The 14,580-nt window shown below is 57.1% G+C and overlaps 2 protein-coding genes across 2 annotated transcripts in view; both read left to right on the top strand.

The window, feature by feature from the left end:
* Positions 1-918, top strand: part of VOLCADRAFT_63119 (uncharacterized protein) — a gene marked incomplete at both ends in the record, with an annotated part of 7,089 nt that extends 6,171 nt beyond the window's left edge. The window contains 2 exons of the mRNA XM_002953037.1: positions 201-445; positions 766-918. Of these exons, the coding sequence (XP_002953083.1) occupies positions 201-445; positions 766-918 (398 nt within the window). The remainder of the gene's footprint in view (positions 1-200; positions 446-765) is intronic.
* A 10,961-nt stretch (positions 919-11,879) lies between these two features.
* On the top strand, positions 11,880-13,640 carry VOLCADRAFT_105789 (uncharacterized protein; the record flags this gene model as incomplete). The annotated part of the gene is made up of 3 exons (XM_002953036.1): positions 11,880-12,246; positions 12,774-12,869; positions 13,606-13,640. Exons 1-3 carry the CDS (start codon positions 12,012-12,014, stop codon positions 13,638-13,640), a joined length of 366 nt encoding a protein of 121 aa, XP_002953082.1. The 5' UTR covers positions 11,880-12,011.
* Positions 13,641-14,580: the final 940 nt, after the last annotated feature.

Genomic DNA, 14,580 nt, shown 5'->3' with positions numbered 1-14,580 from the left:
GGGGGGGGGTTGGGGGGGTTGATCGGGGAGTGGGGGGCTGGGGCTACGGGGGGTGTCAAAACCCCTGACCGAAGCCCTTTTTTCTCTCGCTCTCTCCTTTATAGGAAAGAATCGATGTGGGCATAGTTGTTTTCAATGAAAAGCTTGGGACATCGGTAGTCGTTTTCCTCGTTTTTTTTGCATGCGTGTACGTGCTGAAGGTGTGTTTTTCCCCCTCCCTTTCTCCCTCCCTCGTTATCCACCTCCTCTTTCTCTCTCTCTCTGTGTCCCCACGGCCCCCATGTGCGTACATATATACATGTACATACGTACGCACATACATACATGCATACGTACAGATGTTGAGTTTGGTCGCATCCAGGCTCGTGACCTGCTACAGCACCTGTGGACCGGACCCATTAGTAACGCCCCCGTGGAGATCATCCAGGGAGGGAAGAGCGTGGAGGTACGGCGTGTATTGAGATTTGGTTTAATTTGGTTTGGGTATTTATTTTCATTGGTTAGGGTATTATCCGAGAACTGTTTTGGGGGTCAATTTTTTAATATTCTATTATAATTCTATCTTAAGCAGAATTTATGCTACTAGAATTGCTAAAAAATCAAATCATAGCATTAAACGAGGATATATATTTTATATCATTTGTCAAAATCCACCGACTTTCTGCCCTGCCGCGTACGTCGCGTCGCGTACACGCATGTTCGTATGATGCCGTACTAATGCCGTTTGCACACATGCATTGCGTACGGCTGTGTTGTGCTGTGCAGGTTCGTCCCGTTGGCGTAACCAAGGGCCTGGCCATGCAGCGCCTGGTGGGCCTTATCGCGGCGGAGGGGGGCATTGAGGCGGCTGCCTTTGACATGGTGCTGTGCATCGGGCATCTGCTGGGGCGAGATGAGAACCTGTTTTCCTTGTTCGAGGGTGCGAGGATCGACGGCGCCGCGCCGGCGCACAACAGCCGCGCCGAGCGCTTCGCCGCCGCGGCCGCCGGCGGCGGCGCCCAGGATGCGATGTCTTCAGGGGCAGCATCGGGCCGGGCACGCGGCCTGGCTGCAGGGCCGGCTGCAGGGCCGGCTGGGTTGCATGCTTCCCGGCTGCATCACGGCCGCAGCAGTAGCACCGGGGGCATCGGTCCTAGGAACGTGTCTTTGGAGGACCTACATGCGGGGCGAGCTGGCGGTAACAACTCCGGAACTGCTGGTGCCGGTGGTGGTACGGGTGCGGGTGCCGGTGCTGGTGGTGGTGCGGGTGGTGGTGGCAGCGGTGGGCCGGCGGCGGGTGCGGCAGCATCTGGCGGTTTCGCCGCCGGTGCTGCATGGCATCCGCTGTCACAGCAACAACAACAGCAACAACAGCAGCAGCAACAACAACAACAACAACAACAACAACAGCAGCAACTGCAGAGCAGCCTTAGGGTCAGTAGTACTATCATGATCGTGTCTGTGTGTGTGTGTGTCTGTGTACAAATCTGGGTTGTACGCGCCCCTCGCTCCCACTTTCCCCAATGCCGCATTCCAAACTTTAAGAGGGGAACGCGCCACACCACTTTCCCGCTGGGCGCGCGTCGTCTCCCTCGACTGTCTGCTGTCGACCTGTCTTCCCGCCCAAACTCGCACCTGCCGTTGCTGTCCGTTGCCCTTCCTGGACGACATCCTTGACAGCTCCCATCCTTCTCATTTCGTGGCGAGGGGGGCCCTTCCAGGTGCCTGGCTGCATGGGGACGTTCTTTTCGATGATGTTTTGATGGATTCTCTTCCCGTCTCACCCTCCGCCCCTCCATCCCCTGCCATGGCAAAAAAGCAACTACCGTGCCTCGACCCAACAGCTCCTAGTCCATGTTTACCAGCGTGTACTGTTCCCATTCCAGAGAGAAAGCATTTTCCTTTTCAAGCACTCTCCAGCCTTCCTTTCTCTGCGCATTTGCCCTTCTTTTCCACCCTTCCTCCCTCCCCTCCTCGCTTCTTCTATTTTATTGCCTCAGGCGCCCTCCGGCATTGCCCAGGCCCTAGGTCGGAGCCTGGTCAGCCAGCCACCCAGCAGCCCCTTCCTGCAGCAGAGCACGACCCCACTGCCGCAAAGCAACTCCCCCCGGGATCAAACCCAGGTGCCCCTGGCGGCGGCCTCGCCGGCTACCTCAGTGCCGGCGCCAGCGCCAGCGCCGGCACCGGCGGCGCCACAGGCGGCGCCACCGGCGGTTCTCGGGCCGCCAGCCCACGCACACACCATACCGCAATTCAGGCCATTCCCTCACGGCCAACCCCACCCTCAATCGCAAACACATCCGCAGCTTGCTCGCACGGGCGCGGGCATGGGGATACCGGGGTCAGGAGCAGCAGCGGCGACAGTGGCGGCGGCGGCGGCGGCGGCGGGCGGTGACCGCCATCACACTACCCACCACATGCAGCACCATCAGCATCACCACCACCACCACGCGGGCCATGGGGGTCACGCGGCGATGCTGCCGCATGCGGGGATGCTGCTGGCGCGGGGTGGCAGCGGCGGCGGCGCGGGGCCGCCGCCGGTAGGTGCTACTGCTGCTGCGGGCGGCGTCGGAGGTGACGTTGGTGGCCAGGGCGCCGGCGGCGGCGGCGGCGGCGGCTCGGGGGTTGTGCTCCTCGGCGCGGGAGGCTCTGCACCAGGTAATTGGGTGTGTGTGTGTGTGTGTGTGTGTGTGTGTGAGAGCGCGTGTGTGTACTTTTGTACTTGCATTCGGGAGTTCCCTGCTGCCCGTCTTAACGGAACTGGGAGGTGGCACACACGTGCAGTGTGCTCATCTTGACTCGTTTCTCATTTCACGTTGGCCGCGGCTGTCCTGGTAGCTGCATGTCCTTCGCCGCAGGTCCTTCGCCGATTCTGTAGACGACTTGAGCTCCTTTTAACATCGGGGCTTTAGGGCTCCGCAACAGAGTGGCACCCTCTCAATGTGGTGCACCAAATCTTCCCCCAACTCACCTCAACGGATCAACCACCTTTCAACCGCCTTTCAACCACCTTTCCTTTCCGTCTCTCTTTCTCATTCCCTCTCTTAGCAGGCGGACGCAGGTTGGCGGCCCCCGGAGGCGGCGGCGGCGCTCCCGGCGGCGCTGGCGGCAGTAGCGGCAGCGGCGGCAGTAGCCACCTTCATCATCGTCTTCCCAATCAGACTCACTCTATGGACCGCGTGGACATGGGGATGCGTGTGATGGGGGCGGCGGCGGGAGCTTCGGCGGCCTCCGGGAGTAGCACGGTGGCAGATCGGGTGAGCGGGAGAGGGGAGAGGAGGGGAGGGGAGGGGGGGGGGAAAGAGGAGGGGAGAGGAGAAAGGGAAGAGGAGAAAGACTGCTGCACCTCCCGCCTTCCTGATCTGCGTTGGTCCATTTGAACTCCTCCCGCGGCCGTCGTGCGCCACAAACACATCCCAACACTCTATGCCGCTGTTCCTGTTCCTGCTGCTTTTCAGCTTGCGGGCATCTTCCCGCCCAAGTACCTGTACACGTGTACTGTGGGGCGCAATCGCAGTAAGGCCCGATACGCCCTGGCCACCAGCGCCGAGGTGGGGGACATGCTGGACGCAATTGTGAAGCAGGTGAGGAGGAGGAGGAGGAGGTGGAGGTGGTGGGGAGGAGGAGGAGGAGGAGGGGGAGGAAGGGGGGAGGGGGAGGAGGGCGGAGAAGGTGGTGGGGAGGAGGAGTCGGGACTCGGGAGGGAGAGCCGAGTGGGAATGATGATGATGATGATGATGATGATGATCATGATGATAACAACAATGATATTGGGCGATGATGCAAGAAGAAGCAGAGGGTCACGGCACAACAGAAGCAACCGCTGCAAGGGAGGGAAAGTGAGGGATGGGGGGGGGGTTCCGAGATGAAGAGGTTGCGTGAGGAGGGAGGAAGCAGCGTCATGGAGGGAGGGAGGGAGGGAGGGAGGGAGGGAGCGGGTGGATTTGTGGGACCATGGCACGGAGGCCGCCTCGGGGGTTCTGGCAGTGTGTTGTGGAGAGGTAGAACTCTAGGTAGCAGTTAGGCGCTTGGAGGCCGGCACTTGATATCATTTTTTTCGCACCTTGCAATGGTCCTTTCATCATCTTCGCCCCTTGCCCCCAGCCCGGTTAGTTCTGCTTTCTTTACATCGGCCGCCGCAGCAGTCTTTCCTTGCCGCATCAGCTTCACGCGCTCGTGTTTCGTCTTTCCCCCTCCTCGGCCCCCACACCGCCACCACACTGCCACACACCCACACCCACAGGGCATCTACCACCTCCCCCGCGCCGCTGTGTGCGCTTCCTCCGCCCCGGCCGACTTCAGCCTCAGCGGGCTGGACCTCAATGGAGGGGGCAGAATGGAGTCCATCAGCTCCGCAGACGCGCTCCTCGAGTCGGCACTCGGCTCCATGCTGGTGGCGCAGTCGGCGGGGGCCGGCGGCTTGAGGGGGAGCAGGTGTGGTTTTCGTAGGCGTAGTAGGGGGGAAAGAGGGCGGGGTGTGTCGGGGTTTACGGGTCCCGGTAGGGGGCTCAATGCGGTGTGTGTGGGCGGGTGGTGTGTGGTTTGAGGAGTGGGACGTAGACGGACGTAGAGAGGGAATCTGGATGGCCAGAAACGGTGAAAATACACACACACTTGCGAGCCAAAACACACCGGACCCTACCCCCTACCCCCAAACCCCACCCCACCCCACCCCCGCCATTTTGAAGGGATGCGGAGCAGCTGACCGCGATGTCCCTTCCGCCCGAGGACTCGTACTCCGCACTCTTGCCTTCCCCCGGACTTCACTTCGCGGGCGTTACGGGTGGGTTTGCCGCCAGCGGTGGCGGCGGCGGCAGCGGCGGTGCTGGAGCCCCGGACGGCGGTGGTAGCGGCGGCGGCGGCGATGCTGCTGGTGGTGGTGGTGGCGGCGGTGGTGGTCCCCGCAATGCGCCGCCGCACCTGGTATCCCTGGGCCATCCGCACTCGCAACATTACGCCTTCCACCACCACCATCATCAGCACCATCACCACCAACAGCAACAGCACCACCATCAGCACCACCAACACCAACACCACCAACAGCTGCATCCACACCACAGCCATAGCTCCCACCACATCCAGCAGTACCAGCAGCACCAGCAGCACCAGCAGCCACTATCAATGCCGCAGTCGCAGCAGCTGCTGCTGCAGCAGCAGCTACATCTACAGCTCCAACAGCAACAACAACAACAGCAGCCTCAGTTGGGAGCTGTTGATTCTTGGAGCGACCTGCAGGACCGCATGTCCCCACCCAATATTACCATCGGGACATCGACGACCCCAGGCTGCGCGACACCAGCAGCAGCGCCAGGAGGGGGAGCTCCGATGGCAGCAGCGGTAATGATACCTGGAGGGGAAACAGCAGTCCCAGGATTCTGGGTGGGGGGAGGTGCTAGTGCATCAGGAGGAGGGTCAGCGAGCCAACTCGCGGGCATTGGCACCGTCGGCAGCAGCAGCGGCGGCGGTGGCTCCGACCACCCCCTCATGGCCCCCGGGAACCCATCCGCGTTGTCGCCGACCCCGCTGGGTCCCCGGCTGTCGGGTTCGGAGCTACTTTTGGCGGGTCCAGACCCGCAGCTGGTGCAGCTACAGCGACAGCGGCAGGTAGTACAGCAGCAGCAGCAGCAGCAGCAGCCCGGGCACAGCAGTCCGACGGAGGTATCGTTGCCAGTCTCAGCGCTACAGCCTCCGTGGCAGCTATTACCTCAATTGCATGAGCAGGAGGCGGCTGCATCAGCGACGCCGGCAGCGCGGCTGCGGAGCATACAGCAACAGCAGGAGGAGGAGGAGGAGGAGGAAATTGAGGGTTTAGGGGGGGATGTGGGTACTGATGGCGTGGGAAGGCGGGCCACAAAGGAGGATGGCCGCAACGGCGGCAGCGGCGGCGGCGGAGGAGCGGCGACGTAATGAAAGCAGCATAGAGGTCTCGTGGAAATGGGCTGGGGTAGAGCTGAAAGAGAGACGCTGAAGCTCTTGCTCGCGCCAGGAGGGACTATGTGCCTGCAAGGACTATGTGCCGCTGGGCCGCGAAAATGGGCGAGGGAGCGACTGCTTCTGCTGCTTGTGCTGCTGCTGCTGCTGCTGCTGCTGCTGCTGCTGCTGCTGCTGCTGCTGCTGCTGTGTTGCGTGGTTGATGCCGTGGTCGCGGCTGCTGGATGGTTCCGCAGCTGATAGCCCGTCTGGGTGTTGGGGTGGGGTGGGATGGGTGTTATCGGGAACCTGCGGCGCTTCTCAATCCTCCGTCTTTGTTACTGAGCCCTTGCACTTGCACTTGCACTTGTACTTGCACTTGAGGTCGCGGTGTATTGCAGGGTGAGAGGGGGAGAAGGGAACAACATCTTCAGCTCGCGAACCCGCAAGCCGGCCTTTTCATTGCAGGTGATTGATTGAATGAAGAAGGCTACACCGAACAGCAGACCGTGGACTTACACCGAAGGAACCGAGAGCCGAGAGCCGATATATCCGTATATGCGCCTCCCAAGAGAGTTGGCGATGTGTGTGGCGATGTGTAGTAATGTTTTCATAAAACGTGATTGTGTTGATATGAAATAGAAAAGGCTCCATTTTTCACATATAACCCCACAGCTATTGCAGACGACAGCACAGCTGCAGTAAATTTTTTTCCTCACGAAAGGAAAAGGGAAAACAGAGCCGGACTGGTTGCAGCTGTGTGGGAACGGGGCACACTGTATGATGTGTGCCGCTGCTGTTACCCCAGATGGTGGCCGCCTTTCGTACTCGTGTACGACTGCGGGTTACTTCTGGAGGTGGGGAAGGTAGCCTTTGGAAGGGGGAGAAGAGGAGGTGGAGCGAGGAAGGAGGGAAAGGGGGCGGGACACCGTGGGTATGTGTATGTATGTGTGTATGCGTTCATGAGGATGTATCAAGATGTCAGCATGTGTTGCATACGTGCCGCATGTTGGAGGTGTGCTCGTGTATATGCATGTATGTATGTATTTATATTCATGTGTATGTGTAGCTGTGTGTATGTGTGTATGGGGAGACCCGTTGGAAGTGGTGGGATGTGCGGTTGTGCTAACCGTAAATCATCGCTATCTGCTCACTGGACGTTACAACGCACCCGAGCTGCGAAGAGGGACCAGATCATGTAAACCTGATCGTTTGCAAATGGGGTTTTAATATCTGTGGCAAGCATGGGGACTCATGGGGGCTCATCCGGGCTCATCGGGGACGCGAATTTCAGTAAACATCCGGCTTTGTTCTGCACTTTGCCGTGCACCTCTTCTCCTGCCTACAATGCCATTAACTGAAATGCCGCTCCAACACCACTTCATCGGATTTAGACATGTCGCAGCCGTACAGCTGTTACGCCGTACATGTAAGTCCTCCTCTGTGACGCGGCTTTGTATTCCATTACCAGCTGTAGCAGCTATATAGCAGCGTTAGTACTCAGTGGCCAGTGGCGTGGCGTCAGTAGTCGACGCCAGCAGTGGATTGTGTCTGTCTGTGTGTCTGTCTGTGTGTCTGTCTGTGTGTGGCCGCCACGTACATCGGGTGGGGGGCTATGCGCCGGCCCGGGCAGTACCTGTTGGTTGCTTGTTCGGTGTTTGTGTGTGTTTGCGTCCATGCTAAGGCCAAAGCCGAAATAAGTCCACGAAGACGGAGGGGTCCCGCGGACCGAGGGGTGACTGGGGGGAGGAGCGGCACTCCATCGGTCCACGTGACATACGTCCTGAGATTGACGGGCTGTCTGCTTCTGTTCGGTGTTGCAAACGTGTCGGAAGGTTGTCGCCCTAGGTGATGTAGGTATTGTCGCACGAGAATAATAGGTAACATCGCACGTGGCTGCAGTTGAAATGAAACAGGGTTATGTGCGATTGGTTGGAGAACTGGTTGTTGTTGTTAGTGGCGGTGGTTATTGGTACGTTGTGGGCTCGGACGGGCTCTACAGACCTGTTGGTTGAGGGCTCTGCAGTCGGCGGCCAGGAGCCCGGACGGGGGACGGTGAATCGACGCTACCTCCCGGTCACCCGCCCCTGTGAAAGGCCTCGGGGGTACGTTACGTGCTCAAGAGGGGGCCCCCCCGTCTGCCTGGTCCCTCCTCCCCGGGGCAGCTGCCACCGTGATCGCCCCCTGGAACCCCCATCAGGAGTTGGCAACAACAACTTTGGGCGTCGGGGCAGTTGTTGCTGTTGTCGCTGCTATTGTTGTTGTTGTTGTTGTTGTTTTCCGTTCTCGATTTGGCATCGTGTAATTCTCCTCTTTCCCCCCTCTCCACCCGGCCGCCCTCTCACGGCTAAGGATCACAACTTCGATTTCATAGCTGCGAACGTGGACTGTTTTCAGACTTTGCCGATGTTAGTGTTTGCTTGTGCTTATGCTTGTGCTTATGCTTGTGCTTATGCTTGTGCTTATGCTTGTGCTTGTGCGATGCAATGCGATGCGATGGGGTGGGGTGGGGTGGGGTGTGGGGTTATCGGGTAGAGGGTTGCGCAAGGATGCGCACCCCCCCCCGAAGAGCAGGCCGGCAGATGGGAGGGGAAACCGGGCGGGTGCGCAACAGGTCAGAGCAGGTCGCGCAGGGTAGACACATCTTGTGATGCTTTTGGCTGAAATCTTTTGCTTGCTATCGCACGACCGACATCTGCAGTTTTGTTGTATCGGGGGGGGTGTTAGAGGATTGTTGGTTATAGGTAAGCGTGCGAGTCCGGGTGCAGTCCGGGTGCAGACAGAATAATGTGGGGAGGCAAGGAAGGAGGGCGAGGGGGCGGGGGGCGCCCAGGCGCATGTGGGTCAGGGCAGAAGGCGCCGTCTGTAGGAACAGGTGGAAGGGGGGCGAGCGTACATTTCCCTTCTGGCCTGAAGCTCTCTCCTTCCGCCTCCGGCCTCATTATAATCGTCCCTTCACCCAGACAGTTATACGTCGGGAAGTGAGGCGGGAGGAGATACGGAGGCCCGCAGTCGGGGAGGAAAGGATTACGTTCGGAGGGTGGGTTCATTCATGTCCCTGCTGCGTCGTTTAGGAGGGGGACTGGGGAATGAAGCAGGTCGTGGGGACTTGGATTGGTGCTATAGGGCCATTGCTCGTGGCCTTAGGTTGTGTATTACGCTCTTGGCGCTTTCTCTTCTCAGTGCCGTGCCGTGCTGAGCCGTGCTGACCCGTTTTTCGCCGTGCTGCTGCTGCTGCTGCTGTGCCCGCACCTGTGTATGCCCCCGTTGTTAGGTGCATTGTCTGTCCAGCAACGGAGTAGTGAGATGTGCGGAAGTTCTGCTGCCTTGCGTGGCTCTGTCTGTGATCAGATTGAGAGATGTAACTGAAGTGCCAGAAGGCGCGGGTGCACCAGCCCTGCAATGCATGGTATCGCCCGCGGCTTTAAGGCGACGGTGATCCCTTTCTTCTCGTGTTTGGGCTTTTTTTTGGAGACGGTGGGCGGTGACCGCTGCGTGCGGCAGTGGTAGCGCTGACGATGACATGGAGATTCGGTTTAGGGCGGGAGACGTTTGTTTTGCCTGTAATGCACTTCACACGACATTGAACTGAAGTTAATCAGCTCAATGTCGTGTTAATACATAGAAGTCCTCGCTGACAGCCGGCTCTCAGCTCTTTATGCGTCCGAACGATACGGTGGGAACGAACTGCCGGAGGGGACCCAGCATGCGATCTCACCCGATTCGAGGATGGAAGCGACGCTTCGCATACCCCTGCCGAGAGAGGCGAGAGACCGAAGGGTGCATACATACATATATATGGCCAGGGATATATATGTATATGTATATATGTATATGTATATATACATGTATACATATATATACATATATATATACATATATATATACATATATATATACATATATATACATATATGTATATATGTATGTATGTATGTATGTATGTATGTATGTATGTATGTATGTATGTGTGTATGTATGTATGTGTGTATGTGTGTATGTATCTATGTATGCACCCTGCGGTCTCTAGAAAGGGAAGATCTCCCCTTGACGCATCGGTAGGGGAGTATGTATACCAGGATACGCGGTCGTCTACAGGGTCTTAAGAAAAGGTAGTGGTGATGGTGGGACCGACAAGCTATGAACAAATTTAAATGGATATACTTGTACTTGTTGGTGGAAGCATCACGCTAGGTTAGTCGCGAACGTTTCTGACGTCCAGTGCAGTTTTGTTTCCGCTCCCACTCACGAACCTCAAGGGGATCGAACAAAGCGATGCTAAACGTGGCGCAAGCCGATCTCTTCCGCTTCGGCATTTACTACGGAAAAGAAGCAACGTTTGTCGTGCCAAGAACGCCTCTAAAGACGCCTCTAGAACGAGCATCCCACATTTTTCTTCTCGCCCACAAGATCCCACTTATGCGAATGTATCGCATTCCCCAAGACTATTGAAGCCGCACGGCGCAGTGTATATACAGCTACAGACCGCACGAACTTGTGGGTGCACAGTTCCGGCCCTGTACCAGGTTTCGCCTCCGTCTCCTTCTGCTGCGCACCATTACGGCCCTCAATTGGGAGGCAAACGCATGGCCCAGCTGTTTCGCCATGTAGAGCGCTTCCTCGGGCCATTCATTCCGCAGCGCGCCAGCACGACATCGCAGCAGGTCCTATGGCCACTTTAATTGATGTTCTGCTGACGGCCGAGTCAGCAACCAGAACAGAAGCATACGCCCATACCTCCCCGCAATAGACGCAATAGACTTCCACGCACCCGCTGTAGGAAGTGTGCACACTTTGGCGCGCAACATCACATCCAGGCAGATGGATGGGAGGGCCCCCCCCCCGTCACCGCCACTACGATGCGAAAGCGAGTTGCGTATGCCGTACACACAGATCACGTCACACAGCACGTTGAGCACGGCACATCATAGGGTGCAGAGGCTACTGGGGACCACCAGAGGCACATACATACATACATACGGACTGACGTTATACGAGGAGTCTTCGTCGCAGCTGCTGCGTTCAAGGCAGACATAGGACGCATCATCGCATCCACGAGGTGCGCCCCCTCCTCCCCCCCGTCCTCCATCTTCCCCGTCTTTGGGGCATCCTGTAACACATACACACGGCACCCCGACCGGGAATGCAGTCCGTCGGAAGACACCACGGCAAACTGCGCCAGTGTACGCCGGGTTACCGCCGGAGGTTCCCACGAGGCGTTGCAACAAAACCCCTGCCCATCCTATAGCTACTCTCACCCCTGGAAAAGGGCTCGTCATTTTTCCGGCCCCGAGTTGCTAGATAGGCGCCGCTTGCCATCATCCCCCACACTCACACACGCTCCCTTACCCCATATATATATATATATATATATAAATTGTGTCTGTGTTGTACACCTCCTGGAGCTGCGTTCCCGCCCTCTGAACGTGTCGCCGGGGGCCCCCATACAGCGCGGAGGGAGCCCTGAGGGAGCCCTGAGCCCAAGGAACAACCGAAGGCTGTCCGAAATAGCTAGAGAGAGATATCGTGAATATATGCATATGTCCTGCGCAACGAACGCTGCTGCTCTACCCGACGTCTAGGTACTAGTGCAAGGTGCAGTAGCACCGCATTGGCCCCGAAACCGTTGAATCATCCGTCGCATCGCGCACCGCGCCACGTCACATGCCCCCCGTTCGAGCTGGGCTACAAAACCGAAGGACCTGAAGGCTGACGTAGGTACGTACCATTAATACGTACTAATAGCACGTAAATGTCTTGCGCACTAAATGGCTTTAATCCACAGAGCACCTTCCACAGCGCAATACCCATAACAGACGAATGGGCTGAAGTAAGCGAGGCGGCATTGGGCGCTGAACTGCATTTGGAGCGCCTTCCCAGGTTTGAACCATCAGGGTGTTCCGTGCTTGAAGGGCAACGTAGAGCAACGTAGAGCCCTATGATTACCGTAGGTAGAACCCATATTTGAAGTCCAGCCATGTGTGAGAGCATAGAACATTTATTACTACAACGGGATGCTCGTACATACGGCTACTAGCCATCGGTCCCGCCGTCCACAGCTGCGCTGCCGCTCTCAGGGCAGTACAGTGTCGTAGACCTTGTACGGCGGCGTTGGCAATGCAATGTACATATTCCTGCGATGTGACAACTTTGAAGAGTGCGCAGTGGACGTGACTACATCACACTCTCCACACAACCCCCCACTTCCGAACTTCACTTCACGACGAGCGTTCGATGAGGAGTTCGAGATGGGGACTGCGGCGGCTATTTTTATTAAATCATATTTGTTGGCACAGCAACAAAACGCCCCAACGTCGGCAAGTCCCAACGTCATCATGCCGAGGCAGGGATACGAGGGTAAGTATATGTTTTAGTGAGTCGCGTGTATAGGAAAACACCCCACTTAGCAACTAGAGAAAATTTCAACATGGCGACAAGAGCCCGGGGACTCCCCAGCGAGGCGGTCGCTGCTGCGTCGTCCAGAGTACTTCGCGGCACACCAGCACCACTACCACCACTAGTTTTACCACCACCACGACCACACAACGCATTTCAAACCATTTCAGCGTATACACCCACCAAGCAGTTCTTCCCGTCACGCATATACATACAACAACCGAGCTGCCGCCATTCAGAGGGCGCAGCATATTCCCACTTCTTCATTGACATGAGTGAAAAATGGTACAGAAGGTACAGGCTGTATCTCGAATTCGTGGGCCGGAGCCCCTGCCGCATATTTGGACCAGCCGATACAGCCTGCCTGCCTGCAGAGGCCGTGGGGCCCCTCTCTCTCGCTAGAGATGTGCTCTAGGCACCAAGGGTGACCCAACCATAATGCGGGCGGTAAGACCCCCCCCACCCCCCCACCCCACACACAACTACAGCACCATTTACATTCCACGTTGCTTTCGAAGTCCCCCCCCCCAGTTCCCCAGCAGCCGGGCCCCCACCACCACCACCAGTAGTTTGCGCAGTCTCAGGTAATCGCAAATGAGCGCTGCTACAGCAGCAGCACCAGCAGCACGGCAGCAGCACCAGCAGCACGGCAGCAGCACCAGCAGCACGGCAGCAGCACCAGCAGCACGGCAGCAGCACCAGTAGCAGCGGCAGCAGCACCAGTAGCAGGGCAACCACGACAAGCCATCGATACCATGTGTATCTCCTAGCCTAGTCTCCGGTCAGGAACCGACCAGCTACAGTAAACACACACACACACACACACACAAAAAAAAAAAACATATACGCCGCGAGCCCCCCATCAGGCCATTTCTCTACGGCAAGCTCTCCCACTGCACCGCATTCACAGCCCTCGCTGCGAAACCCCCGTCGGTGAACGGCAACTGGATGCGGCCCCGCTCTTCTCTCTCTGTCACGCACACACACACACACACACACACACACACACACACACACACACACACACACACGCGCACACACACAGACACACACACACAATGTGAATGTGGCATTAAAACACAAACAATGGGGTGGCGCATGCCTGTCTCAAATTGGACGCATGCCGGGCCAGAACTCCATAAACACCACCGGGGTGCCATGGCGGCGCTAAAGATATGCAGAATATGGAGCTCCTAATCACAGCAAGGAGGACGAGCACAGCGTTACACGTGGACAACGCAACGCGGCGACACGCAGCGATGAGAACACGGTGACACTCGAGCTCTGCTCTTCCTCGGCCGCGTGTTGCCACCCGTGCAGATCTGCACGACCCGATGGTCAGAAGCAGAGCATGAATCGTCGGTCCTTATCCGCCCATTATACCCTTGCAATGCCAAGCTTTGGATATTCAAACCTGCAGCGTTCCTCAGCAATCAATTTAGGGAAGTACGAAAGTACCAGGAGCTCCTGGTCGTGGGGTTTCATCTCCAACAAGCGTCCTTATGCACGTATCCAAGCAACAAGTAGTAGCGATGTTCCCTTGCACGGTGCGAGACAATGTGCGAGAGACATACACACACATACACATACATACACACACACAAATACACACATAGAGAAAGCTATATAGTAAGTTCATATAGAGAAGACAAGCAAGACAACCAAACCCAGAGCAGCACACACACGCAGCTTGGGGGTTGCAGCGCGACACACGGACATTCCAAAGAGGCGGTCGTCAAACCGCAACAGCGCGGCACCGAAAGGAACAATAATGCAGATCACTTCCCCCCCACACCGTAATTCACATGCATGCAAATCCTCAGGTTGCCACTGATCGGAAGTCACTTGTCCGCAAACCATTCTTTGCATTGCTGGTAGCAATGCTGTGCAAAATGTTTCAATGACACAGACCAAATGGCTATGATGTGTGAAAACCTGCACGTTCCGCGTATGATGTGCGAGGGATGTGCACTCCCCCTAACACCCCCACCCCTAATTACACGCTGCCATACAAGTTACGATCTAGGAAAGCATTTTATATTTTCCATTGCCGCCGCTTCGGCTCGGTGCTCAGCATCGAAAATTGGATTCCGGGAACAAAACATGTGAAACCTGGCGACAGACGTGGACCCTCTCAGTGCCCAAAGAGTGCCAAGGGGAGGAGGAACTACAAAGGTCTTCCTCAAGAAGCGCTTGTGCGAAAACCCTAAAAAAAACCTTTCCTCCAATTCGCTTTGAAACTCCAGTGCTCCTTTCCTTTCCTCACACCATAATCCGGCTCACGCCTTTGGTTGG

This window comes from Volvox carteri (assembly GCF_000143455.1).
Source record: "Volvox carteri f. nagariensis unplaced genomic scaffold VOLCAscaffold_33, whole genome shotgun sequence".
Taxonomy (NCBI): Eukaryota; Viridiplantae; Chlorophyta; class Chlorophyceae; order Chlamydomonadales; family Volvocaceae; genus Volvox; species Volvox carteri.
The sequence above is the reverse complement of the archived record's forward strand: the minus strand, read 5'-3'. Positions and strand labels throughout refer to the sequence as shown.